The 26,670-nt window shown below is 48.4% G+C and overlaps 1 protein-coding gene and 1 pseudogene across 8 annotated transcripts in view; one reads left to right on the top strand and one right to left on the bottom strand.

The window, feature by feature from the left end:
• Nucleotides 1-26,670, top strand: part of ZFYVE1 (zinc finger FYVE-type containing 1) — a 60,423-nt gene that overhangs the window by 20,634 nt on the left and 13,119 nt on the right. For 4 of the 8 annotated variants that reach the window (XM_089322289.1, XM_089322288.1, XM_008272102.5 and 1 more), the window contains exons 3-4: nucleotides 9,625-10,129; nucleotides 14,563-14,777. In XM_089322289.1, the coding sequence (XP_089178415.1) occupies nucleotides 9,625-10,129; nucleotides 14,563-14,777 (720 nt within the window). Of the gene's footprint in view, nucleotides 1-4,617; nucleotides 4,773-9,624; nucleotides 10,130-14,562; nucleotides 14,778-25,177; nucleotides 25,207-26,670 lie in introns of those variants that run through there. The other 4 variants (XM_089322293.1, XM_089322291.1, XM_089322301.1 and 1 more) reach the window with 4 other exon arrangements.
• Nucleotides 18,155-18,310, bottom strand: LOC127490139 (U2 spliceosomal RNA; annotated as a pseudogene).

Here is a 26,670-nt window from a genome sequence, read left to right as displayed (position 1 = left end):
GATGTAGCGTGGACTAAGACACTAAGCTTGCCCTCGGAGAGAGGACAGGTGAGTGGTCATTGAAGACACGTGCATAGAAGTAAGGTGGACAGTGCCAGAGTGAAATAGATGGACATTATGGGGATTCAGAGGACGAACTTGCTGGAGGTATCCCCTATTGTTACGGACTTTCAAAAAAGAGTTCCATGCTGTGCCCACATTGTTAGCTTCACCAGGGCCCCGCTGCAACATCTCATGGAGAAGAGAAGTCCGGCCCTTTCAGTCAGTCAGTCAGTCAAACTGTTGTCTATTAAGATCTTCAGCTTAAGCTGTGAGGCCATTTTAGGGAGTCTTTGATGCAGCCATCGTGGAAGCATGTCACATCATTCTTTTGAAGAGGATACAAACGTATTCCAGAAGATTCATGGAGAAATGGAATTAAAATACAATGTATTTTCACTGAGCTTTTTAAAGTAGCCTTGTCTCTGTATTATGCAATCTTGGCCTTTTCTTTTTTTCAGAGATCTATTTATTTATTTATTTGAAAGAGAGAGAGAAGGAGAGAGAGAGAAAGGAATAATGGATCTTCCACCCACTGGTTCTCTCCCCACATGTCTCCAGTGGCCAGGGCAGGGCCAGGCTGAAGCCAGGAGCTTCATCCAGGTCTCTCATGTGGGTGCAGGGAGTCCTAAGTACTTGGGTCATATTCCACTGCTTTTTAGGCATATTAGCAGGTAGCTAGATTGGAAGTGAAACATCTGGGACTTTAACTGACATCCATTTGGAATGTGGACATCGTAGGTGGTGGCTTTACCCACTATGCTACAAAGTTGACCTGGCCTTTTTTTTTTTTTTTTTTTTTTTTTTTTTTAAGATTTATTTATTTATTTGAGAGGTAGAGTTACAGACAGAGCTGTGCCGATCCGAAGCCAGGAGCCAGGAGCCAGGAGCCAGAAGCCAGAGCCAGAAGCTTCTTCCAGGTCTCCCACGTGGGTGCAGGGGCTTAAGGACTTGGGCCATCTTCTACTGCTTTCCCAGGTGTATTAGCAGGGAGCTGGATGTGACGAGGAGCAGCTGGGACTAGAACCAGCGCCCATATGGGATGCTGGCACTTGAGGCTAGGGCGTTAACCTGCTGCGCCAAAGCGCCGGCCCCTGTATCCTGTGCTTTTACTAAGTCCTAGAGCCTTTTCTTGAGCATACATCTGTGTTCATAGCTGGCCCAGTCTGGATACGCCAAGCACTTAAGAAGGGGGCTGCATCTCCCATCTGGAAGCTCCTTGGAAAGATCTCTTGAGGATAATGCGGGTCTTGAAAATGACTCGCTATTTCCAGTCTGTCCTCAGAATTTGGCTTTGCCTTGGGAAGCTTTTCATCCAGAGATAAATGGAGCACCAAACTGGGTGTGTTGGGTGTGGTGGAAGACAGTGATCATGGAGCTAAAAATTACTCTTTTCAGAGAATTTGTTGGTCATCCCTACACAGATTCTTTCCTGCCAGGGTGGGAAGGTGCTGCGTGCAGACAGTGCACGCACGTGCCAAGCACCCCCAGTACCAAGACATGGAGGATTCCTGAGCCCTCAAGTCATGGAACACTTTGGGGACAGTGGAGTGGAAGAAAGTGATCTTTGCCCTGAGCAAATGTGCTCAATGTGTGTGTGAGGCCAGCCTCGTGACTCCAGTGATCTTAAGAAAACATGTGATTGAGAAATGATTGCATTTGCACATGAACCTCTATCGGCACATAATGGAGAAGCACCAAGTGCACACGTTTCTTCTAGGATGAATTGAAAGGGAATTTTCTGAATTGCTGTGCTGGTGAAACAGGTTTAATAGAATTTCTGGTAGTATGGGCTTGCTATTTGGAATAGAACCTCCTTATCATTTGGGCTGACTGACTACTGATCGTTTGACATAGTTTAAGGAAAGTCCTGTTTGAAAATCAGGCCATGGACATAAATCAACGTCCGGTGGCTTTTCAGTGAGACAAAGTTGGTTCTGGATTTCTCAAGGGAGACTTCCCTCACCTACTACTTCTCCTTTCCTTCCCCTGGAAAAAAGAAAATGTCTCCCAGGTTCTGTGCCTGAGCTGGCCTGGTCACCAGGTCAGTGCTGGACGCCAGGTGAACTTGATACATGTCTGCACAGTAGATGGAGAATCAAGTTCTAGTTGCCTCTTCGATAGTGACCCCTTGTGACCCGAGTTCTTATAACAGCGTAAGTGTTGTTTGGTTTCTCTGGTTCTGTCTCTTTCTCTGAAATCAACCAAAAACAGAATGAAAACAAAATAAACCAATAAATAGAAGTCATTAATAGGAACTTCATTTTGGGAATAATATCAACTTATGTTAGTTTTTTTAAAATTTCTTTTTAAAGGTTTATTTACTTACTTGCAAGTCACAGTTACAGAGAGCGGGAGAGAGAGAGAGAGAGAGAGCTTCCATCCAGTGGTTCACTCCCGGGTGGCCACAACGGCCAGGGCTGGGCCAGGAGCTTCATCCAGATCTTCCTCATGGGAGGCAGGGCCCACACACTCGGGCCGTCTTCTGCTGCTTTTCCCGGGCCGCTAGCAGGGAGCTGGATGGGAAGTGGAGCAGCTGAGACAAGAAGTGGCACCTGTGTGGGATGCCAGGTTCACAGGCAGCAGCTCAATCTGCTATACCACAGTGCCGGCCCCAACTTAGGTTAGTTTTAGAATCACAGTGAGGGGCTGGTGCTGAGGCACAGTAGGCTAAGCCTCTGCCTGCCATATGGGCATCAGTCTGTGTCCTGGCTGCTTCTTTTCCAATCCAGCTCTTTGCTTATGGTCTTGGAAAGCAGGGGAAGATGGCTGAAGCGCTTGTGCCCTGTACCTACAGGAGAGACCTGGAAGAAGCTCCTGGCTCCAGGCTCCTAGCTTTGAAATGGCCCAGCTGCAGCCATCTTGGTCATTTCGGGTGAGAACCAGAGGATGGAAGACCTTTCTCTTTGTCTCTCTCTCTGTGACTCTCTCTCAAATAATAAAAAAACAAAAAACATAAATAAATAAATATATTTTTAAAAGAATCAGTGAAAGTTAAAGAATAATCATTTGTTGATCCAGTGATGGATTTTTTTTTCAGATTTATTTATTTATTTATTTGAAAGACAGAGCTACAGAGATGGAGACAGATTTCCCTTCCACTTGTTCATTCCCCAAATGGCCAAAAATCCAGGTCTGGGTCAAGCTGCACCCAGGAACCTGGAACTTCATGCTCATCTGCCACGTGGGTGGCAAGGGCCCAATACTTGGGCCATTTTCTGTTGCCTTCCCAGATGCCTTCCCAGGAAGCTGGATGGGAAGTGGAGCAGCCGGGACTGCAACTGGCCCAGGCTGTGGCTGACCCGCTGTGTCACATGCCTGCTCCCAGGGCTGGGATTTATTATGAACATTGGCTGTGGAGCAGTCAAGCCTCCCTGGCACTTTCCATTAGTTGTGGAAGGTGCTGATTTTTGCCTTGATTTGCAGGAAAATATCTCTGACAATTTTGAGCACCATAGGATTCAGTGTTACAAATGAGATCCCTTTCATCCAGAGGACTAGAACTGGAAGGACCTGATGGCGACTTTCTCCCCTCCTCCATGTTTTCCCTGATTGCTCTGTTGATGTTGCTTCCTTCCAAGGTGGTTTAGTTCCTTCCCCGTCTCTTACTTTTCTGTTCCCAGATCGCCTCGAAACAGCCTTTGTGTGTGTGGTGGTTTTTCCTGGAAGGATTTTTCTGGGGGGAAAAGGAATCTCTTGAGAGAGACTCGACATTTCCTTTGCTGGAGTCAGACGGTGACTGTTGGACTCTTGACTGCCAAGAACTGTTCTGAATTTTAAATCAGAGCAATGGGGATCATTGAGTACTGCCATATTTCATTATTCAGACTCCATTTGGAACTTTGTGCAGAATAAAAGCCTTCAGTGAGATAGCAGAACAAAGAAGGAGGTGCTCTGGGGTTGCTTACAGATTAATGTATTAGATGCTGTCATGACTAAGAGTCAGTTCTCCAGCAGTGTTAATAATACATAGAGGGGCCGCAGCAGGTTAACACCCTGGCCTGAAGCGCTGGCATCTCATATGGGTGCCGGTTTGAAACCTGGCTGCTCCATTTCCGATTCAGCTCTCTGCTATGGGCTGGGAAAGCAGTGGAAGATGGCCCAAGTCCTTGGGCCCCTGCACCCGCGTGGGAGACCTGGAAGAAGCTCCTGGCTGTTGGCTTCGGGTTGGCCCAGCTCCGGCCAGTCAGTTGGGGTCAGTTGGGGTCAAGCCTCCCTGGCTCTTTCCATTACTTGTGGAAGGTGCTGATTTTTGCCTTGATTTGCAGGAAAATATCTCTGACAATTTCTCTTTTTCTCCCTCTGCCTCTCCTCTCTCTGTGTAACTCTGACTTTCAAGTAAAATAAATAAATCTTAAAAAAAAAAAATATATATATATATATATATATATAGAAGGAGAGGGAAGGAGCTATCTGAAACAAGCAGTGGACTTTTAGGTGGAACCGGTTTAGATCGCAGTGCGTTGCTGAACTGGCCCTTGAATGAGCAGTGAGCACAGGTGCAAGGCCAGCTGCTGCTACCGGGCACCTGGGAGTTTTCCCAGCAAGTTGCTCTTTAAGTAATGATGTCTCACATTTCTCGAGTGCTTGCTGTGTGCCAGGCGGTGTGCCGCATCCTTTGCACACTTCATCTCATCTAGTTCCTTCCGTGTCCCTAGGCCTGTCTGGCAGACAGTCTGTCGCTGTCTCATTCAGCTGAGGCCTCAGTAGCAAAGTCCGTCGTGGACTTGGGTGTGAGTGGCTTGCCTGCTTGGGGAGGACAGAAGGTAGAAGTGGGGGAGGGACGGCTTCAGGGTCACTCCTTCTGCAGGTGTGTCAGTGCCAAGGGCCATTTCAGACATGCTGTGGAATCTGGTGGGGTGGCCAGCGGGCAGCTCAGGGTCAGGGAGCTGATTTCTCTACAGCAGTGGAGCAGAGTGGGGTCACTGATTGCAAACAGGCAGAACGAGTAGAGCAGAGCCTTTGGGCCCTTTCCTTCCTTAGTCAAAGGGAATCTTCTTATCTTTTCTTTAGCTTTGCCTCCTCTGAGGGGAAACCTGTCTTGCCACTGCCAAGGCCTGGGCAGTTCTCTTCTTTTTGGCTCAGGGGAAGGCAACCACGGGTTAAGGACAGGTTTAGAGATAAATAGGGAAACACAGTGTAAAATGCAGGAGGAAGCAGCAAGCATGGTTTGAGTTTGCTGGGCATTTTCTCGCTTACCTTTGGATCTCATTGGCAGACGCTGCTCAGTCAGCGGAGGCAGATGCGGTTAGAGCCTCAGTTTACACATGAAAATTGACAATCAGTGCTTGTTAAACGATCGTCCGCAGCTTGTCTGTAGGAAAGCCAGCCTAGTGCATTGAGTGCCTCACCCTGGACACACATACATGGGTCCAAGATGTGAACAGGACGCCAGATGCCAACACAGCACCCCCAGATGGTGTCAGGGAATGCTTTAGTTTCATCCCAAAGCAGCTATCTTATGTATGTTAGGTGCGCACTTAATGTGCGTCCTGAGATGTTCATTCTGTATAGGTTGCCGCATGCACTTTTTAGGTGCCCACACATGTATTCCAGATAGCATTTGTTGTTTTCTAGGTTAATAGATTCACGACAGGGTAGGTTTTCATGGAGAGAAAGCCCCTAGGCCTGGTCTTTCCACAGGGCTGTTTGAGAAGATGGGTGGCTCTCCAGCTGCCACCCTGACCTTAGCTGACTCCTCGCTGGTGGAGGTTTGCGGAGCTTTTGTTTTGTTTGTCTTGCTGGCCAGCTGAGCAGCTTGGACCCAGGCTGGCTGAGTGACACAGGTCCAAAATGGGCGGTTCTGGGTAACTTGTTTGTTGGCAGTTGTCTGCCAGATCAGTGAGGCCTTCACCGAGTTGATCGAATGTTGCGCTGTGTTTAGTCCTGTGGTGCAGGGAGAAAAGCAATTGAAGTGCCCAGCAAGGTGCTTGGTGTCATTCGCTCATTCACTATTGAGCTACAAGGTGTCAGGCTGTATGTGTCTTTTTTCTTTTTTTTAAAGATTTTATTTATTTATTTGAGAGGTAGAGTTACAGTGAGAGGGAGAGATAGAGAGAAAGGTCTTCCTTCCATTGGTTCCCTCCCCAAATGGCCGCCAAAGCCAGGAGCCAGGGGCTTCTTCCTGGTCTCCCGTGGGAGCGCAGGGGCCCAAGGACTTGGGCCATCTTCTACTGCTTTCCCAGGCTACAGCAGTGAGCTGGATCGGAAGAGAAGCAGCCGGGACTAGAACCGGCATCTATGTGGGATGCCAGTGCCGCAAGTGGAAGATTAACCTACCATGCCCTGGCGCCGGCCCCTGTATTTGTCTTTAGTGCAAAGACAAGACAGAGTGTTCCCTCGTGCATTTAAGGAAGAGCACTGTTGGTGTTGCTGCAGAGGGCATTCAGTGAATTGGTGGTGCTCTCATGAACTTGAAGCCTTTTTTTTTTTTTTTTTAAGGTTAATTTATTTGAAAGGCATTACAACAGAGAGGGGAGACAGAAAATTTCCATCCACTGTTTCACTTCTCAAATGCTCACAACAACCAGAGCTTGGCCAGACTAAAGCCAGGAGCCGGACACTCCATTCAGGTCTCCCATGTAGGTGGCAGGGACCCAAGTCCTGGGGCTGTCATCTGCCTCCAGGTACATTAGCAGGGAGCTGGTGTGGAAGCTTGAAGTAACTGGGGCTGGAACCTGCATTCAAATGGGATGAATGCGACCCAAGGGCAGCTCAACCTACTGCAGCACAGTGCCCGCCCTGTTGAAGACTCTAGCTGATGGAACAGTAGTGATGTCATTAGCGGAATAATGAGCGATTCGCCATCTTGGTGAGGTGCAGGAAATGAGGGCTTTGCCTAGGTTCATGTCTGCATTTCTCTAGCTGTTCTCCTTTTTTTTTTTTTTTTCTTTTTTGACAGGCAGAGTGGACAGTGAGAGAGAGAGACAGAGAGAAAGGTCTTCCTTTACTGTTGGTTCACCCTCCAGTGGCCACTGCGGCCAGCACACCACGCTGATCCGAAGCTGGGAGCCAGGTGCTTCTCCTGGTCTCCCATGGGGTGCAGGGCCCAAGCACTTGGGCCATCCTCCACTGCCTTCCCGGGCCACAGCAGAGGGCTGGCCTGGAAGAGGGGCAACCGGGACAGAATCCGGCGCCCCGACCGGGACTAGAACCCGGTGTGCCGGTGCCTCAGGCGGAGTATTAGCCTAGTGAGCCACAGCGCTGGCCCCCTCCCCTCTTCTCCCCTCCCCTCCCCTTTCTTTCCTTTCCTTTCAAGATTTATTTATTTATTTGAAAGGCAGAGTTACAGACAAGAGAGAGAGAGATCTTCTACCTGCTGGTTCACTCTCCAGATGACCACAACAGTTGAGGCTAGGCCAAGTTGGAGCCAGGAGCCAGAGCCAGGAGCTTCTTCTGGGTCTCCCACATGGGTGCAGGGGCCCAGGGACCTGGGCCATCTGCTGCTTTTCCAAGCACTTTAGCAGGGAGCTGGATTGGAAATGGAGGCAGCCAGGACTCGAACGAATGCCCATGTAGGATGCTGGCCACAGCACTGGCCCCCTCCCCCTGTGTTTTCAAGGTCGTCCATGTGGTACTGTGTAACAGTGCCTCAGTCCTTTGTTTTTCTATTCAGAAATGTCAAGCAAATGTTATTCAATAGTCAGTTACTTTCATTTCACAAAAATTATTTTTGACGTTTATACATAAATGTTATTAGGGAACAATGAAAAAAAAATTTTTTTTTAAGGATTTATTTACGTGAAAGTCAGAGTCACACACACACGCATACAGACAGAGAGAGAGGGAGGGAGAGGTCTTCCATCTGCTGGTTCACTCCCCAATTGGAGCTGGAGCTGTGCCAATACAAAGTTAGGAGCCTGGAGCAGCCAGGATTCGAACCGGCATCCAATATGGGATGCCGATACTACAGGTGGTGGCTTTACCCGCTATGCCATAGCCCCGGCTCCTGCTCCACTTCTGATGCAGCTCTCTGCTATGGCCTGGGAAAGCAGTAGAAGATTGCCCAGGTCCTTGGGCTCCTGCACCCGTGTGAGAGACCCCGAAGAACCTCCTGGCTCCTGGCTTTGGATCCGTGCAGCTCCAGCTGATGCGGCCAATTGAGGAGTGAACCAGAGGATGGAAGACCTCTCTCTCTCTTCTTCTCCCTTTCTCTCCCTCTCTCTCTCTGCCTCTCCTCTCTGTGTAACTTTTTTTTTTTTATTATTTATTTATTTATTTTTTATTTTTTTTTGACAGGTAGAGTGGACAGTGAGAGAGAGAGAGAGAGACAGAGAAAAAGGTCTTCCTTTTCCATTGGTTCACCCCCCAATGGCCACTGCGGCCGGCGCACTGCGCTGATCCGAAGCCAGGAGCCAGGTACTTATCCTGGTCTCCCATGGGGTGCAGGGCCCAAGGACTTGGGCCATCCTCCACTGCCTTCCCGGGCCACAGCAGAGAGCTGGACAGTAAGAGGAGCAACCGGGACAGAATCCGGCGCCCCAACCGGGACTAGAACCCGGTGTGCTGGTGCCGCAGGCGGAGGATTAGCCTATTGAGCCGCGGAGCCAGCTGTGTAACTCTTTCAAATAAATACATAAATCTTTAAAAAAAAGTATCCTAAGGACGAAAATAACAAATGCGTTATTATATTAATGGGCGGAAGTAGGCTCAATTCTTCTTATGTCTGAATACTACTTCAGTGCATGAATCTACCACATTCTGATGCATATTTGGGTTGTTTGTACTTTTTGACTATTATGGATAATGCTGTTGTGAACATTTTTGTACATACAAGTTTTGTGTGGACATTAGTTTTCAGTTTTCTTGGTCATATACCCAGAAATGGAATTACTGAGTCTTATGGTGACTGCATAATGTTTTGAAGAGCTGCCAGACTGTCTTCCAGAGTGGCTGTGCCATTTTATAATCCTGTTAGCTGTGTATGAGCTTTGCAATTTCTCCAGATTCTTATTAACACTTCTGTATAATATTTATTGACTATGAAATGATATCTCACTGTGGTTTTAATTTCCATTTCCTTAATGACTAATGATATTGAGCATCCTTTCATGTGGTTTTTGGTCACTTGCATATCTTTGGAGAAATATCTTTTCAAATTCATTGGTTATTTTTTAATGGAGTTGCATCATCATTGTTGTAAGAGTTGTTTGTGTATTTGGAACTCTAGTCTTATCAAATACTTGAATTACAAATCTTTTCCATTTTTGTAGTTTGTCAAGTCACTCTCCTGGTGTTTTTTGAGGCACAAAGTGTTTTGATCAACTCCGACTTATATATTTTTCTTTTATTGCTTGCCTTACCTAAGAAACCATTGCCTAATCCAAGGTCACAGAGGTTAACTCCTGTGTTTTTTTTTCCTAAGAGTTGTATTGTTTTTGCTCTTTTAATATCCGTTAAGTTGCTGTACTGACTGAAGCTACAGAAGCGCCTGGCTAAGGGTGGAGGTAGGGCAGGGCCTCTGCCCTAGATCTTTCTTTCCTCCACCTTGACAAGTCAGCTGAGGACCCTCCACCCTAGGAAGATATTTCTAGCTGTTTTGTGGTTTCTGAATTTTAATGTCCTTTTCAATTGCTTGTTTTGAAGGTAACTAATGAAGAGGACTTTATTAGGAAATTGGACTGCAAACCTGATCAGCATCTGAAGGTGGTTTCCATTTTTGGAAATACTGGCGATGGGAAGTCTCATACCCTAAACCACACTTTTTTTTACGGCCGTGAAGTCTTCAAAACCTCCCCTGCCCAGGAGTCCTGCACCGTGGGAGTGTGGGCAGCCTATGACCCTGTGCACAAGGTAGCGGTGATAGACACGGAGGGGCTCTTAGGGGCTACAGTGAATCTAAGCCAGAGAACAAGACTGCTGCTTAAGGTCCTGGCCATCTCAGACCTCGTCATCTATCGAACTCACGCAGATCGGCTGCATAATGACCTCTTTAAGTTCCTTGGGGACGCCTCGGAAGCTTACTTGAAGCACTTTACCAAGGAGCTCAAGGCTACCACTGCCCGCTGTGGCCTCGATGTGCCCTTATCCACTCTGGGCCCTGCGGTTATTATTTTCCATGAGACTGTGCACACTCAGCTCCTGGGCTCTGGTGAGTAGATGGACACAGTGTCGCACATGGGCTATTTGAGTAGAAGCAGGTCGCCACTGTGCTGGCACTAGCAGAGTGATCAACTATGTCAGAATCTGCTTATGGGTCAAGTAGGATAATGATTGAGACCTGCTAATTGGCTTTGGTGATCTGAATAAGACCTGTTTCTCTGGGGTGGGGGGTGGGGAGGCTGAGAGCTTGATCAAAGTAAGACCAGCTGAGAGCTTGATTAGATAAGAATTAAAGAGTATATTCAGCTCCTTCAGAGAGTTCTATAACTGGAAGCCAAACAGTGGGATGGTATTTCCTTTTAACAATTTACGATGGGAGATAGTGCAGATACGGGATGGTACCGAATTCTGCTGAGAGTGATTCTATAGAGAGGGAGCAGTGTGGGTGCGAGAAAGAGTGTGGGGATGATTGGGATGGGTGATGCTTAGAAGGGAGGCGGGGCTTCATTAGCAGCACGGGCAGTCCATCCGTTGGCAGCAGGAGGGAAAGGGGCGTATATGGACATGGAAACAGGCAAGTAGATGGATGTGAGGGAGTGTGTGTGTAACTTCTTGTGAGTGTTTCTGTTTAGAGAAGTGGGAAGCAAGGCCATCACCTCAGTGGGAGGATGGAGCAGGTGCTGGATGCAGTGGGGCCCTCAAACTCTTCCACCGTCCACCAGTGCATTCAGTCAGCAGTTGCTGCGTACGCATCTGTGCTGAGCCTGCGGCTGGGAGCTGGAACACAAGGCCTCCCTGGAACAGCTGGCAGTGTGGCTGGGGGACCACACAGTGTTGGGTTCTGTGGGAGCTGTGGGAGTGCAGGGGAGGGACTCTGTACTTCCTGGTGGGATCTAGGAAAGACCAAGTGGGTTTTGAATGCCGAAAGTAGAAGAGAAGGCTGTTCTGGGAGGAGCACGCCCCTCTGCCTGCAGGGCCAGCAACTTCCCGAGTTCCAGTCCAGCCCCTCCAGTTCGTTTTCTAGAGGGAGCTTTTCCAAGCTTCATTTGTGATTTAACCCTTGTCACAGTCCTGCTCACCACCAGCCAGTGGCTTTTGACTACATCAAAGTAGAATTCCAGCTCTAACCTCCGAATGGTAGAGACCCTGAGGCCCGGGCCCTGGGGGGCCCTGGGGGCCCTGCTGCAGTGCTTGGGTGTGAGAGGGGCTCCTGAGGGAGCTGAGGCAGGGTGTTACGTGATCAGGGCTCTGCTTTCAGGAGGTCCCTTGGGAGCCTGCTGCAGGATGAATTCAGGGGCCTGCCCGGTACAGGAAGAGCACTCAGGAGATTATCACAGCACTGCGTGAGGAGTGATGAGGATTGAGCCACGCGGTGGCTGTGGGATGGAAGTGAGTGGACTGGAACCTAAGGGGGGATTGAAGGGAAGGACCCGAGAGCAGTTGATTGTGGTGGTCCCAAGGACTGCCGACCCATAGGAAGATGAGAAATCTTTATGTTCCACAATGGAGGAAGAGAGACTCATTAGCAAGCAACTGTAAGGTAAGGAGAGGAGGTGATAGGCTGACTTTAGGATGCTTCTCATGATTAAAACTTTTTTTTTTTTTTAAGGATTTATTTATTTATTTGAAAGGCAGAGTGACAGAGGGAGGGAGAGACAGGGAGAAAGAGGTTTTCCATCCGCTGGTTCACTCTCCACATGGCTGCAATGGCTAGAGTTGGGCCCGATCTGAAACCACGAGCCAGGAGATTCTTCTCGGTCTCCCTGTTGCTCTCCCAGGCACATTAGCAGGGAGCTGGTTTGGAAGTGGAGCTGCTGGGACTGAAGCCGGCGCCTATACGGGTGTACCACCTATGCCACAGAGCCAGACCCTCCAGTTCAGGGTTTTGAAATAACCAATTCCTTAAAAAAGAAAAAAAAGAAAGAAAGAAACAAAGAAAGAATTCCTCAAAAATTATTTTCTGCTTTGTGTCCTGCACTGTGCTAGGTTTTCTAAATAAATGCTAACTAACTTAATTCCAACTTTATTACGCAGTGTAGTCAGTAACAAACCCGTTTTACAGATGCAGAAACTGAATTCAGCCTTTTTTTTAAAGATTTATTTATTTGGCTAATTAATTAATAGGCTAATCCTCCGCCTAGTGGCGCCGGCACACCAGGTTCTAGTCCCGGTCGTGGCGCTGGATTCTGTCCTGGTTGCCCCTCTTCCAGGCCAGCTCTCTGCTGTGGCCCGGGAGTGCAATGGAGGATGGCCCAAGTGCTTGGGCCCTGCACCCCATGGGAGACCAGGAGAAGCACCTGGCTCCTGGCTTCGGATCAGTGTGGTGCGCTGGCCGCAGCGCGGTAGCCATTGGAGGGTGAACCAATGGCAAAGGAAGACCTTTCTCTCTCTCTCTCTCTCTCTCCTCACTGTCCACTCTGCCTGTAAAAAAAAAAAAAAAAAAAAAAAAAGATTTATTTATTTGATAGACAGAGTTAGGGGGGGGGGGGGTCTTCCGTCTGCTGCTTCACTCCCCAGATGGCCGTAGTGGTTTGAGCTGCACCAATCCGAAGCCAGGAGCCAGGAGCTTCCTCCGGGTCTCCCACAAGGGTGCAGGGGCCCAAGGACTTAGGCCATCTTCCACTGCTTTCCCAGGCCATAGCAGAGAGCTGGATTGGGAGTGGAGCAGCCAGGACTGCAGCCGGCACCCACATGGGATGCTGGCACTGCAGGTGGCAGCTTCACCCGCTATGCCACGGCACCTGCCTCTCAACTCAGCTTCTTCGATTATGTAATCAGAAGGTCTCACTAGCAAGTTACAAAATCGGGATTGTTTCTGGAATACCGTTGCTGGTGCTTGTAGCCGTAAGATGGAAACAAGGCAGCAAGATTGTATGCAGGGTAGGAGAAGTGGTGGAATTGTGGACAAGTTGATAATTAGATTTTTCTCAGTCTCATAGGCTTTCTGCATTTCTGTTTGATCGTGTATTTTGCTCTATAGAACACTCCTCGAGGGGAGTGGAGTGGGTATGTGAACTGTTTCTGCTTTACAAATGAGGAGAACCAAGTCATTTGGGAGCAGCGATTCAGTGCATGCATCCAGGGACAAGTCACGAGGTCATGCGGGAGTGAAGTGTCATTTGCCAGGCTGCGCTCCGTAGTTGGTGACTGATGAGCTACTCACAGGGCACTGCCTGCTGATTTCAAAGGTAGCTGCTGCTGAGGCAGATCAGGTAGGCTGGGTGTAGGAAGTAGCTGTGGAGCTACGGCTGGGTCCCTGACGGCGGTCTTTGTGCTTTACCGTCTGGGCTAGTGTCGTCAGTGTTGGGGTTATTTTTCTTCCAGCCTTTCACTTGAAGACATTGAGCCTACATGTGCTCCCACTGCCCAAGTTTGTGGACAGTTGGTCACGTCTTCGGCAGCTAGGACTTTTATTCACACGCACTTTGATCACAGCCGCATCACATGAAGACCAGGACTTCCAAATTATAGAAAATTGTTTTACTTTTTAAGTTCATTAATTAACTTGAAAGGCAGAGAGACAGAATGAGTAAGCTCCCACACTCTGGTTCACTCTCAGTGACCAAGAGGCTCAGAACTCAAGCCAGGTCTCCCACATGGGTGGTCTCCCACATGGGTAGCAGAAACCTAGCTATTTGAATCATCACCACTGCCTCCAAGCCTCTCAGGAGCTGGAACTGAGGATCAAACACAAGTACTTGGGCATGGGACATTGGACATCTTAACTGCTAGGCCAACCATACATCCCAAAGTATAGACTTTTAAATGTTCATTTGTAGGTGATTGGTTAAATATGAGGATATATCAAAAAGTTAAAATTATATATATTATGAAATTAGTATGTTTAGATGTTTCTTAAAATGAACAGCTTTTTAAGAAAAGTCTCTTCCTGGGGCTGGTATTTGGCCTAGTGGTTAAACCACTGGTTGGGATGCGTGCATACCTCATCAAAGTACCTGGTTCACCTCCAGTTCAGCTTCTAATTCCAGCTTCCTGTGAACGCAGACCCTGGGAAGCAGCAGGTGATGATTCAGGTAGCTGGGTTCTTGTCAACCACATTGGAGACCTGGATCAGGTTCCCAGCTCCTGGCTTTGGAATGGCCTGGCCTCCACCATTGCAGATATTTGGGGAGTGAATCAGTGGTTGGGACCTCTCTGTGTGTCTCCCTGGTTTTGGATAAGTACATTTAGAAAAAAATTCAGACTCAGTTTTGAAATATACCTGTGGGGAAGTACCTACCCAGCAGGTGTGTTTCCACAGCCTGAACACGCCCGTGAGATCCATGTTAGACAGGAGCCATGAGCATCCTCTGCTTAGAAGCCTTCTCGTGTTCCCTGGCAGGCAAGGGCCAGCGAATTCTCCTGGTGTGCGTGTGGAGTCCAGGCCGGTCTGACTTCACTGTGAAAGCCAGGCCCCGTTGTGGTTATTTTTTTAAGAAAGCCCCACTCGCTGCTCATGGGCCTGTGTTTCTGCTCGTACAGATCATCCCTCCGAGGTGCCAGAGAAGCTCATCCAGGACCGGTTCCGGAAGCTGGGCCGCTTCCCTGAAGCCTTTAGCTCCATTCACTACAAGGGAACGAGGACTTACAATCCTCCCACCGACTTCTCCGGGCTGCGGCGCGCTTTGGAGCAGCAGCTGGAGAACAATACCACCCGCTCTCCCCGGCACCCAGGGGTCATCTTCAAAGCCCTGAAGGTCAGTTGGCTCCAGCCCGGAGTGCTTATCATCAGGGTGCCCGTGTGTCGGGGGCAACACCCCAGTCTCTGGCTTTCTTGGTGCTCGTGCTGGGCACCGCGGCCTGGAAAGAGGTCAGGAGGAGAGGCAGTGTGTGAGTGGACTCTGCACGTGCTGGGAGGTAGGGTATGAAGGAATCTTGGGGGACTGTAAAAAGGTGACAGGGACTCATCGTGGTGAAAAACTGGGCTTTGGGGGAATAGGACAAAGCCTTCATTTCTTGGTGGTTTGGCCCCGCCCTGGCTAGTTGACCTCGTGCTGAGGCTCTCTGAGCTGGGCAGCTCTTATGCTTGCTTTCTGTCCACTCTGTGGTGCTTTCTTACCTAAATCAAGATGGAAATATTTTGATGTCTCTACGTAGAAAACTAGGATGGCCGGTACAGAATTACCAACACTAAATAGGAACAGATGCATGGCAGCAGGCATTCCTGCGTACTGTTGGGCAGAGTGCAGAACACTCTGCATGAGCTGTCCATGTAGCCCTTACCCCAGCTCTCTTGTCATCCTCGTTTTACAAGTGAGGCAGCTGAGGCACAGAGATGAGGTGCTTGCCCACAGTTAGTTACTGAGTGACAGGGGGCAAACCTCTGGCCATTCTACCCAGAACTCCTTCTTCAGCTGGGACTGCTGCCTCCCAACAAACTCCATAGTATTTCTTAGCTAGACTCTGTGGCTCATGAGACTGTGACCTGTTTTTTCTTTATGTAGAAGGGAGATTAGCAAGTATTCTGGAGGTGATAAAGGTATCCTTCTACCCATGTGAGACCGAGTCCTTAACAGCATCTGCTGTTATGAACAAGCACTAGGAAGGGACTAATTTCTCCTGCAGAATTTGGTGTTGCTCAGTGGATCAACCAAAAGTCTTTTTTTTTTTTTTTATTTTTAAAGATTCATTTTATTTATTTGAGTTACAGAGAGAGGTAGTGACAGACAGACAGAGTCTTCTATCTGCTGGTTCATTCCCCAAATGGCCACAACGGCTGGAGCTGAACTGATCTGAAGCCAGGAGCTTCTTTCAGGTCTCCCATATGGGAGCAGGGGCCCAAGGACTTGGGCCATTCTCTTCTGCTTTCCCAGATGCTTCAGCAGGGAGCTGGATTGGAAGTGAGCAACCAGGACTAGAACTAGCGCCCATATGGCATGCTGGTGCGTCAGGCCGGGGCTTTAACCCACTGTGCCACAGTCTGCACGCTTCATGCTTCCCCCCACCCCTCCATCTTTTTTTTTTTTTTTTTTTTTTTTAGGATTTTAACCAAAAGTTTTGCCCTGGACCACCTAAAATCAGTCAGGAGGTGTGTATCAGTGATGAGATGCCCTCCTTTTGGGAATCTCATCTCTAAGCATTATATCTTTTTTCCTTAAAATTGAGCAAATTGTCCTTGTGTATCCCAGCAGTACTACTGATGGATCGATTTGCTAGACTCGGGTTCCCTGTTGCACACCATGATGGGCAGCGCCTGCTTATTTGTAACACGGGGAGGTGGCTGCCTGCCAGGTACCCCCTGGGAGGCCGTCAGGGTTGAGGCTGCTCTGCTTTATCCAGCAGAATCTTAGCTCTTACTTGCGCCTACGTTGGTAGTGCTGCTGCACCACTCTTACATCCTCATAGCCGTCTCCACAGGTAAGAAATTGCCGTAATAGCGGCAGTGTGGGTAACAGAATAGGACATTGAAATAGGACAACTGAAAGCTATGATTTGGAGTATTACTGATGATTGAAAATTTTATTTTAGAATACGTTAGTTTGTCTTGATGAAATTTTGGTGTCTTATCACATACACAATAGTCATAGCGTTCCTTGAGTCTGCTAAAGCTGGAAAGAATGTTTCCAACAGGAAATTTTAAAATTTTTTGTTCAAAGATTTATTTTATTTATTTAGAGAGAGACACACAGAGATTTTTCATCCACTGGTTTACTACCCAAATGCCTGCAATGTTCAGGCCTGGGCCAGGCTGCAGCCAGGAGCCAGGAACTCCATCTGGGTCTGCCACGTGCAGGCAGGGACCCAAGCAGTTGGGCCATCTTCCACTGCTTTCCTAGGTACATTAGCAGGGAGCTGGATCAGAAGTGGAGCAGCCGGAACTTGAATTGGCACTCACATGGGATGCTGGCTTTGCAGGCAGAGGCTGAACACACTGCACCACAATGCTGGCCCCCACCAGAAATTTAAAAATTGTTAATGTCATCATGGACAAATGGAATTGCAGGACTGTTTATTCAGTGATCAGTGTAAATTGCATTTGTCTAAGTTCATATCCTCTGGTATGCAGGAGGAATATGTGCTGAGGATAGAGAATGTAGACAGCAGGGTAGAGTGTGATGGTGCACAGAGTCACCTGTAATCCCTCCACGGGCTTGCCAGTGTCAACACTTCCTGGGTGTGCTTTACACCACGTGTCTGTGCATTGTGAAAAGATACGTAACTTGCCTTTGCTTATAACTAGAAATTTGAAGTCCTTTTTCCATGTAAAATTATAAACACTTTGCTAAGCAGGATGAGTATCTCTATTCCCGAAATCTAAAATCTAAAATGCTTTAAATTCTGAGACCATTTTTTTAAAAAAAGATTTCTTTAAAGTTACATTGTTACAGAGAGACAAAGGCAGAGAGAGATAGAGAGATCTTCCGTCTGCTGGTTCACTCCCCAAATGGCTGCAATGGCTGGCGATGGGCTGGTTTGGAGCTGGGAGCCAGGAGCCAGGAGTTTCCTCGGGGTCTCCCATGTGGGTGCAGGGGCCCAAGCACCTGGGCCACCCTCCTGTAATTGTTCAATGAATGTTAATTATTGTGATTAATATTAAGGAAAAACTTTGAAAAGTTACTGTATTTGCCTAATTTACGAAATCTCCTCATTAGAATCTGAGGTTGAAGTGAACATAGATGTGTCGCTGCTCGGGTGCTTGCAGTGGGGCAGCAGCTGCAGAACGCGAGACTGCAGGTGTGTTGTGCAGGTGGATGCTCTGGAATACGAAGGTGGATAAATCTGGGTTTGACGAATTGTAAGACAGGGCGAGACAGTTGCAGTTTCTTGGCTGTTTTTTTTAAAGATTTATTTTATTTACTTGATATTAAACTGATACTACACTTGGCCGGCGCCGCGGCTCACTAGGCTAATCCTCCGCCTTGCGGCGCCGGCACACAGGGTTCTAGTCCCGGTCGGGGCGCCGGATTCTGTCCCTGTTGCCCCTCTTCCAGGCCAGCTCTCTGCTGTGGCCAGGGAGTGCAGTGGAGGATGGCCTAGGTGCTTGGGCCCTGCACCCCATGGGAGACCAGGAAAAGCACCTGGCTCCTGGCTCCTGCCATCGGATCAGCGCAGTGCGCCGGCCGCGGCGGCCATTGGAGGGTGAACCAATGGCAAAGGAAGACCTTTCTCTCTGTCTCTCTCTCTCACTGTCCACTCTGCCTGTCAAAAAACAAAACAAAACAAAAAACAAACAAACAAACAAAAAAACCTGATACTACACTTGATCTTAGCCAAAAGGCCGAGAAGCGATTATTTTATTTGAAAGAGAATTACAGAGAGAGGTAGAAACAGAGGTCTTCCATCTGCTGGTTCTCTCCCCAGATGGCTGTAATGGCTGCAGCTGAGGCGATCCGAAGCCAGGAGCCAGGAGCTTCTTCCTGGTCTCTCACGTGGGTGCAGGGGCCCAAGGACTTGGGCCATCCTCCACTGCTTTCCCAGGCCACAGCAGAGAGCTGGATCAGAAGCAGAGCAGCTGAGACTCAGCAGTGCGCATATGGGATGCCGGCGCTGCAGGCCAGGGCTCTAACCTGCTGTGCCACAGCGCTGGCCCCAAGTTTCTTGGCTCTTCTGGAAGAGAACACAGCTGAATGCTTCCGTAAGGGCATCAGGGACACCGAGTGCTGGCAGCAGTCATTAGTGCTCAGGGCTTGAGCCTCAGGAGCCCTGCGTGTCCGGGTCCAGGCCTGTGTGTTAGGTACTTTGAGAAGGATAGTTGTGTGTATGTTTCCACAGTGACTGTGATTCCTGAAGCTTGCCGTGATTATGGGGAGCCCAGTCAGCTGCAGTTCTTGTTGGTAACTGGTGTCCCCAGCATGTCACTTGGGGCTGATACTTCTCTGGGGCACTTTGGGCTGGTGCAGGGTGCAGCCTATCCCTTCTGTGGGAGGAGTCCCTGTCTGTGGTGCTGTTTGGTCTTTCCTCAGAGAACTGTGCACTTGTCATCTAGCTAATCCCTTGAAAAAATCGTTTTTTTGTCATTTTGTTTTGCTGTTAACCTCCGTCTTTTAATTAGAAGTAATTAATTCTCTGATTACCAAGGTCTGCCCTAGGGAAATGCACCATGGAGTTTAGTGCTGTTAAAATTGAACCAAAGACCCGGTTGCCCCTCTTCCAGGCCAGCTCTCTGCTGTGGCCCGGGAGTGCAGTGGAGGATGGCCCAGGTGCTTGGGCCCTGCACCCCATGGGAGACCAGGAAAAGCACCTGGCTCCTGGCTCCTGCCATCGGATCAGCGCGGTGCGCCGGCCGCAGCGCGCCGGCCGCGGCGGCCATTGGAGGGTGAACCAACGGCAAAGGAAGACCTTTCTCTCTGTCTCTCTCTCTCACTGTCCACTCTGCCTGTCAAAAATTAAAAAAAAAAAAAAAAAAAAAAAAAAAAAATTGAACCAAAGTCGGCTGGTGCCGTGGCTCACTTGGCTAATCCTCCGCCTGTGGCGCCGGCATCCCATATGGGTACCAGGTTCTAGTCCCGGTTGCTCCTCTTCCAGTCCAGCTCTCTGCTGTGGCCCGGGAGGGCAATGGAGGATGGCCCAAGTGCTTGGGCACCTGTACCTACATGGGAGATGTGGAGGAGGCTCCTGGCTTCAGATCAGCACAGCTCCGGCGGTTGCGACCATTTGGGGAGTGAACTAATGGAAGGAAGACCTTTCTCTCTGTCTCTCTGTCTCACTGTCTAACTCTGCCTGTAAAAAAAAAATAAATAAATAAAAAATAAAAAAAAAATTGAACCAAAGTCTTCATCATTTACAGCAGTGTATAATATAATGACTGTCTATTCTTTTCTAAATTTATTTTTAAGGAAGACACAAACATACATATAGACACACAAAAAATATTTTGCATTTGCTGGTTCACTCACCAAATGCCTACAACAGCTAGGGCTGGGCCATCCTGAAGCCAGGAGCCCAGAAGTCAGTCCACCTCTCTGGCAGCACCAAGTACTTGAGCTGTTTTCATCTATTGCATTAGTAGATGTGCTAGAATCGTATGTAGTATCAGGACTCAAACCAAGCACTCCCATGTGGGTTCAGGGGCCCAATCACTTGGGCCATCTTGTGCTTTTCCCAGGCCATTAGTAGGGACCTGGATTGGAAGTAGAGCAGCCAGGACTTGAACTTGTGCCCATATGAGATGCTGGCACAGCAGGTAGTTGTTTTACCCGCTTTAGCACAACACCAGCCCCTTAACCATTCTTTTTAAAATACTTCCCTTAAATAGGCAACACTTTTTTCTTTTTTAAGATTTCTTATTTATTTGAGAGGCAGAGTTACAGACAGAGGGAGAGAAGGAGAGGGAGAGACAGAGACAGAGAGAGGTCTTCTATCTGCTGGTTCATTCCCCAAATGGCTGCAACAGTTGGAGCTGGGCTGTTCCGAAGCCAGGAGCTAGGAGCTTCTTCTAGATCTCCTGTGTGGGTGCAGGGGCCCAAGCACTTGGACCATCATTCCCAGTTTTCAAGGCCATAGCAGGTAGCTGGATCAGAAGTGGAGCAGCCCAGATAGGAACCGGTGCCCATATGGGATGCTGGTGCTGCACGTGGAGGCCTAGCCCATCATGCCACAGCATAAAATCTTTTTTTAAAGACTTGTTTATTTATTTATTTGAAAGCCAGAGTTACACAGAGAGAAGAAGAGGTCTTCCATCTGCTGGTTCACTCCCCAATTGGCTGCAACGACCGGAGCGGCACTGATCTGAAGTCAGGAGCCAGGTGCTTCTCCTGGTCTCCCATGCGGGTGCAAGGCCCAAGGACTTGGGCCATCCTCCACTGCACTTCCCTGGCCACAGCAGAGAGCTGGCCTGGAAGAGGGGCAACTGGGACAGAATCCGGCGCCCCGACCGGGACTAGTACCTGATGTGCCGGCGCCACAGGCGGAGGATTAGCCAAGTGAACCGCGGTGCCGGCCTTCTCTACTAGCTTTTTGTCACCATAATTAAATATGTCATGCTATCCAAGTCTGTTTAGCTCACAGCTGTGGCAATTCACAAAGCCCTCAGCATCCAAGATGAGGACCGCACTGTTTTGGTCCCTGGTGATGGCGGCAGCTGGCATCCTGTCATGGCAAGAGCATGCGCAGGGCACTGCGGTCACACTCTAACGGGGTGCAGAGAGGGACAGGCGTGGTCCTTCTCTAACAGCTCTCTTTCATGAACAGGAGGGTGGCATGAAAAGCACCTCAGCTGTTGGAGGGCAAGGGACTCCAGTGGCTGAAGATCCTCACCCCAGGTTCCACTTCCCAAAGGGGCCTGCTACCTTCTGCCGCTCCCATCTTGGCCACGACCGACCGACAGCTTTTCTGTTTGGTATTTATTTGAAAGGCAGAGAGAGAGAGAGAGAGAGAAAATATGAATGAATGAGAATAACTTCCTCCCAAGGGTTCACTCCCCAAATGCTTACAATAGCCAGGGTAGGGCCAGGTCAAAGCCAGGACCCAGAAAGTTAATTTAGTTCTCTCTCTCTCTCTCTCACATCAATCTGCTTGAGCCATCGCTTGTTGCCTCCCAAGGTCTGTTCTAAGAAGAATCTGTAGCCAGGGCTGTAGCTGGAAGTCGAAACCTGTGAGGCATGATTGAGTGTCCTTTACTTTCTTCACTCCGACTCCTCACTCTGCAGATAACTATCATTAGTAGTTTATTGGATGTAGTTCTAGAAATTTCCAACACTGTGTAAAAGTGCATGCATATATATATTATATATATGTCTACACACATGCACACACTTTTTTTTACTTCATAAATGAGATCCATATCATTCATATCATTCTGCTTTTTTCAGTCACTATGCGTCTTGGTTATCTTTCGTGCATAATACATTCCTCAGTCTTTTTAATTACATCAGTGTTCTTTTTATGTAAACATACGTATTTTAAAGGTTTTCTTTGGGGCCAGTACTGTGGCATAGTGGCCTAAGCCTCCAGCTGTGGTGCCAGCATTCCATATGGGTGCCATTTCCAGTCCTGGCTGCTCCACTTCCCATCTAGCTCTCTGCCCTGGCCTGGGAAAGCAGTACTTGCACCCGCGTGTACCTGGGGAAAGCAGTACCTGGCTCCTGGCTTTGGATTGGCTCAGCTCCGGCTGTTGAGGCCATTTGGGGAATGAACTAGCAGATGGAAGACCTCTCTCTCTCTCTCTCTCTCTCTCTCTCTCTCTCTTTCTGTCTCTACCTCTCTCTGTAACTCTGTCTTCCAAATAAATAAAATAAATCTTAAAAAAATGATTTTCTTTACTTATTTTCATTATTGAAAAGTAGAGAGGCAGAGACTGATATAGATTGTCCATGCCTGTTTACTCCCCAAATGCTCTCAGCACCTAGGGCTGGGCCATGCTCCCACGGCTCCTGGAGCCATCACCCCTGCTCCCCAGAGTGTGCATTAGTGGGAAACTGCAATCAGAAGTGAAGCTGGAGCTTAGAGCCTGGCACGGAGGTATGGGATGTTGACATCCCAAGTGGCCTCTTAGGCGCTGTGCCAAACTCCTGCCCCCATTAGTAGGGTTTTAAAAAGTTACTAGCTGTATCTTATTTATGAGGTTCCACCTGACGAATGCAGCACTGTTGGATTCTAAGGGAGTTCAGTGCCACTTTTCGTGTTTGTTATTGAATAGGAAGTGTGCGTTAGGAAATGTGATTAATGAGAAGGAATGAAGGATTTGGAGGGAGGAAGGGAGGGGAAGAGAGAGATTGAGGTTGAGATTGAGATCTGTACTCTTTTTCTGCCTCAGTGGCTTGGCCATTGTTCCTGGGAATGGTTTTCCTATGCAGCCTGCTGACATGGTTCGCTTACGTTACTTAGCCGCATCTTGGGCCAGACCCTTGTCTCTTTTCCACACTGGGTTATTTCCCACTTCTTGATCATTCATTCTTTTGCTCAGGACCCACAGCCCAGATGCTTGTAAAACATGCCCTCATTGAGTAGGGAAATCTATTTAAAGGGACAGATATTCAGGGCACAGTTGAACAGGGTCATTAACTTTGAATCTTGCATTGTGAGTACTTGCTATTCAAAATAATTGGGAGCACCATTTTAAAGTTGAATTTACAGTTTATGTAATACCTTCTTCAGCTACTTTGATCTATAAATGTAGGAACTTTGACCTTATATTCCATCACATCAGGAAGCATCTGCTAGATGTTTATAGTTATTTTATTTTATTGAGGGGTGGCATTATTGATTATCTGAGAGTATCAATGTTGAGTTAGGAGTTCACTGCAAGCCCTGGTGTCTGGGGCTGACCTTGCAGGAACAATAGAAGGAGCCATGCTGTTGCCAAGGCAACTGAAGTTCAAGATCATCTGGTCTCCCAGCAACCTTTTCCAGACTTGTCTCAGAAGCTTTCCCAGCTGCTCCGAGGAGAGGCCCTTTCCTGCATTCCTCTTCCTACTTTGGGACCTCAGGAGGAAGAGGCCAAGACACCGTGGAATGATGTGAGGTTTGGAAGTTTTGAACTGGCAGAGTGTCTGGTCAGGTGGTGTCTTAGTCTGTCCTGGAAAAGGAACACCAGGTTATGGAGAAAGGAGGACAGTTTCTCCTTCCTGTGGGTCTCAAACACTTAACATGGATCTCTGTCTTTTAGACTGCTACTGTTTTGTTCCTGTGGGCTGCCTGACGCTTCCCTAAGTCTGATTGACTACTGCCAGCTTGTAACTTGTGTGAGTCGTGAGATGTTTGCTCTCTTAGCCGGCATGTAGAGGCCAGCAACAGTTTTGCAAAGGAGTTCTTCTCTTTCTGATGTCATAGGTGTCGCTGTTGCCGTGAACAACATAAGCCGACAGTTTGTCTAGGGTGGGGAGGATGGGGCTCTGTGGGAAGTCATGCTTCAGATTGTTTCATGCCAACCCTTGCAATGCTTAACAATGCTTACATGTCTCTGAAGGACTTACAGAGAACCAGGCCACTTAGACTGGAACAGAAAAAACCTTGTGCTGTCACTGCTGTTGGGCTGCCATTTTATATTTCCATGGCTTGTGTGATGCCCCTCCCCAGATTCCACCCAGCTGCTGAGTTAGTGCTGTGACATTATTTTTCATTAGGAAAACCAGTACTTAGGTTAGCGTTACTTACCCGTTTAAAAGGAAAGACTGCAGAGTGGAGAAAGGCTGTCCTTTGGTGCCCACAGACCTCCAGCAGTGTGGGGAAGCACAGAGTGAAGGATTCCCCAGCGGTCCCCTCTTGCTGTTCTCCGTCACCTCCTTAGGTGCCTGAGCACCTTCTTGCAGCTGGGTATTGGTTCACGCATGCAATTGCCCATGAAGACCGTCATAGAAAGTTGAGGGCTTGGGGCCGGTGCTGTGGTGTAGTAGGTTAGGCCACACCTGTTAAGCCCCTCCCATATGGGCTCTGGTTCTAGTCCCGGCTGCTCCACTTCTTATCCAGCTCTCTGCTATGGCCTGGGAAAGCAGCAGAAGATGGCCCAAGCGCTTGAGCCCCTGCACCCACTTGGGAGACCTGAAAGAAGCTCCTGGCTCTTGGCTTTGGACTGGCCCAGCTCTGGCCATCATGGCCATTTGGGAAGTGAACCAGCAGATGGAAGACCTCTACTTCTGCCTCTGCCTGCAACTCTGCCTTTCAAATAAATAATAAATAAATAAATAAAAATACTAGAAAGTTGAGGGCTTCTCATACCCTTGCACTGCCTGGATCTTGTAGTGAGAGTATGTCAGGAAAAAAAATAAGATGGTTCTTAGCATTAACAACACAAGAATGATATTGGTAACAGCAGCTGCCGTTTTCTGAGCTCTCAGGTGCCTGGTGCTCTACTTGGGTAACCTTGAGCCTCACCATGATACCTATGTGGAGACAGCGAGGAGGGTGCTGTGGGCATCCCCACTTCATGGCTAAGGAGACAGGCACTGCGAGTGCAGAACTGCCACCTGTAGGGTCTGTTTTGTTTGTCCAGAATTTCCAGTTTCATAGCATGTCTGTTTTTCATGTGGAAACCACTTCTCCAGAGCTCCAGTAAATTGATTTACTAGGAAGATTACTGCTCGGTTTTCCCCTGGTATCCTGAGAGTCATGCATGAGCCCGACATAGTTGTTTGAGAAACGCAGCCTGGAGAGTTAACAGCAATTTGGTTGTAAGTTAGCCTTAAATTTGAGAGAGCCTTGGATGAAGCCTGGGGCCAGGCCTGGAGCAGGAGAGGCGGCTGGAGGTTGGTATGTGAATGAGGGGTTTGTGATGGGCACCCCAGCCCAGAAGTCCTAGTTGCGTACTGCTCGGGCCTTTGCTAGCCTTTGGAGAAGGATACAAAGGCAGGAAACTTCTTTGGCAGTGTTTCTGATCTAGTCTGGGAGGCAAAATACCTAAAACAGGCCCTTAGCTGTGCGTCCTTGCCCAATTACTCAGTACGTAGTTCAGGTGTGGAGTACATTAGGCCTCAGAAAAGGCAGAGTGGTGCATTCTGGAGTGATGGGGCAGGCTGCATTGGAACAGGTGAAACCAAAGGAATCCCTGAAGAATGGGTCACAATAGAAACGGGGAGGCAGGTGTTCGGTTTAGCAGTTAAGCTGCTGATTGAGAATGCTTCTTTCCCGTATTGGGGTATCTGCTGGCTTCACTTCCCAATTCCAGCTCCTAGCTGCAGCTTCCTGCAAGTGCAGACCCTGGGATGCAGCTGTGATGGTTCAAGTCATTACATTTCTGCCTCCCACAGGGAGACCTAGATTGCATTCCTGGCTCTTGGCTTTGGCCCAGCCCATTCCTGGCCATTATAGGCATTTGGGGGGAATGAACCAATACATAGAAGTCCGTTTCTTTTTGTGTCTCAGCTTTTCACATTAAAAAAATCAATTATAAATGAATAAAAAGAATGATGTATAAGCTGAGTGATTCTACTTGCCTTGTTTATTTATTTTTAAAAGATTTATTTATTCACTTGAATGCTGAGTTACAGAGAGAGAGATCTTCCACCCACTGGTTCACTCCCCAATTGGCTGCAATGGCCAGAGCTGCACCGATCCAAAGACAGGAGCCAGGAGCGTCTTCTAGGTCTCCCACGCAGGTGTAGGGGCCCAAGGATGTGGGCCATCTTCTACTGCTTTCCCAGGCCATAGCAGAGCGCTGTGGAAGTGGAATAGCCGGGTCTCTAACCGGCACCTATGTGGGATGCTGACACTACAGGCGGCAGCCCCACCTTGTTTATTCATATATTTATGTATGCATTCATATTTCTTTTTTGGTAAAGATTTTTTTAAAAGATTCATTGATTTATTTGAAGAATTTAGGGAGAGGGAGGGACAGCTCTTTAATCTGGTTTACTACTCCCCAGATGGCTCAACACCCAGTGTTGTGCTAGGCTGAAACCAAAAGCTTCATCTAGATTTCCCACAACGGTGGCAGGGGCTCAAGTACTTGGGCCATCTTCCCATGCTTTTCCCAGGCCATGAGCAGGGAGCTGGATGGGAAGTGGAGCAGCCGGGACATGAACTGGTACCCATAAGGGATGCTAGCATTGCAAGTGGCTGGCTTAACTCCCTACTCCACAATGCCAGCCCCTAATTCTGGCGGAATCATCATCTGAATGTCCTCAGGTGAGTGGTGTTTCCCCTCGATTTAACACATTCCCTGCCACTCCTCTTACACCTGATTCTCACTCAACACTGATACCACGTGTAGGTACT

The sequence above is a fragment of the Oryctolagus cuniculus genome, chromosome 20 (assembly GCF_051225735.1).
Source record: "Oryctolagus cuniculus isolate XC-2025 breed Fujian yellow rabbit chromosome 20, ASM5122573v1, whole genome shotgun sequence".
NCBI classification, from domain to species: domain Eukaryota; kingdom Metazoa; phylum Chordata; class Mammalia; order Lagomorpha; family Leporidae; genus Oryctolagus; species Oryctolagus cuniculus.
The sequence above is the reverse complement of the archived record's forward strand: the minus strand, read 5'-3'. Positions and strand labels throughout refer to the sequence as shown.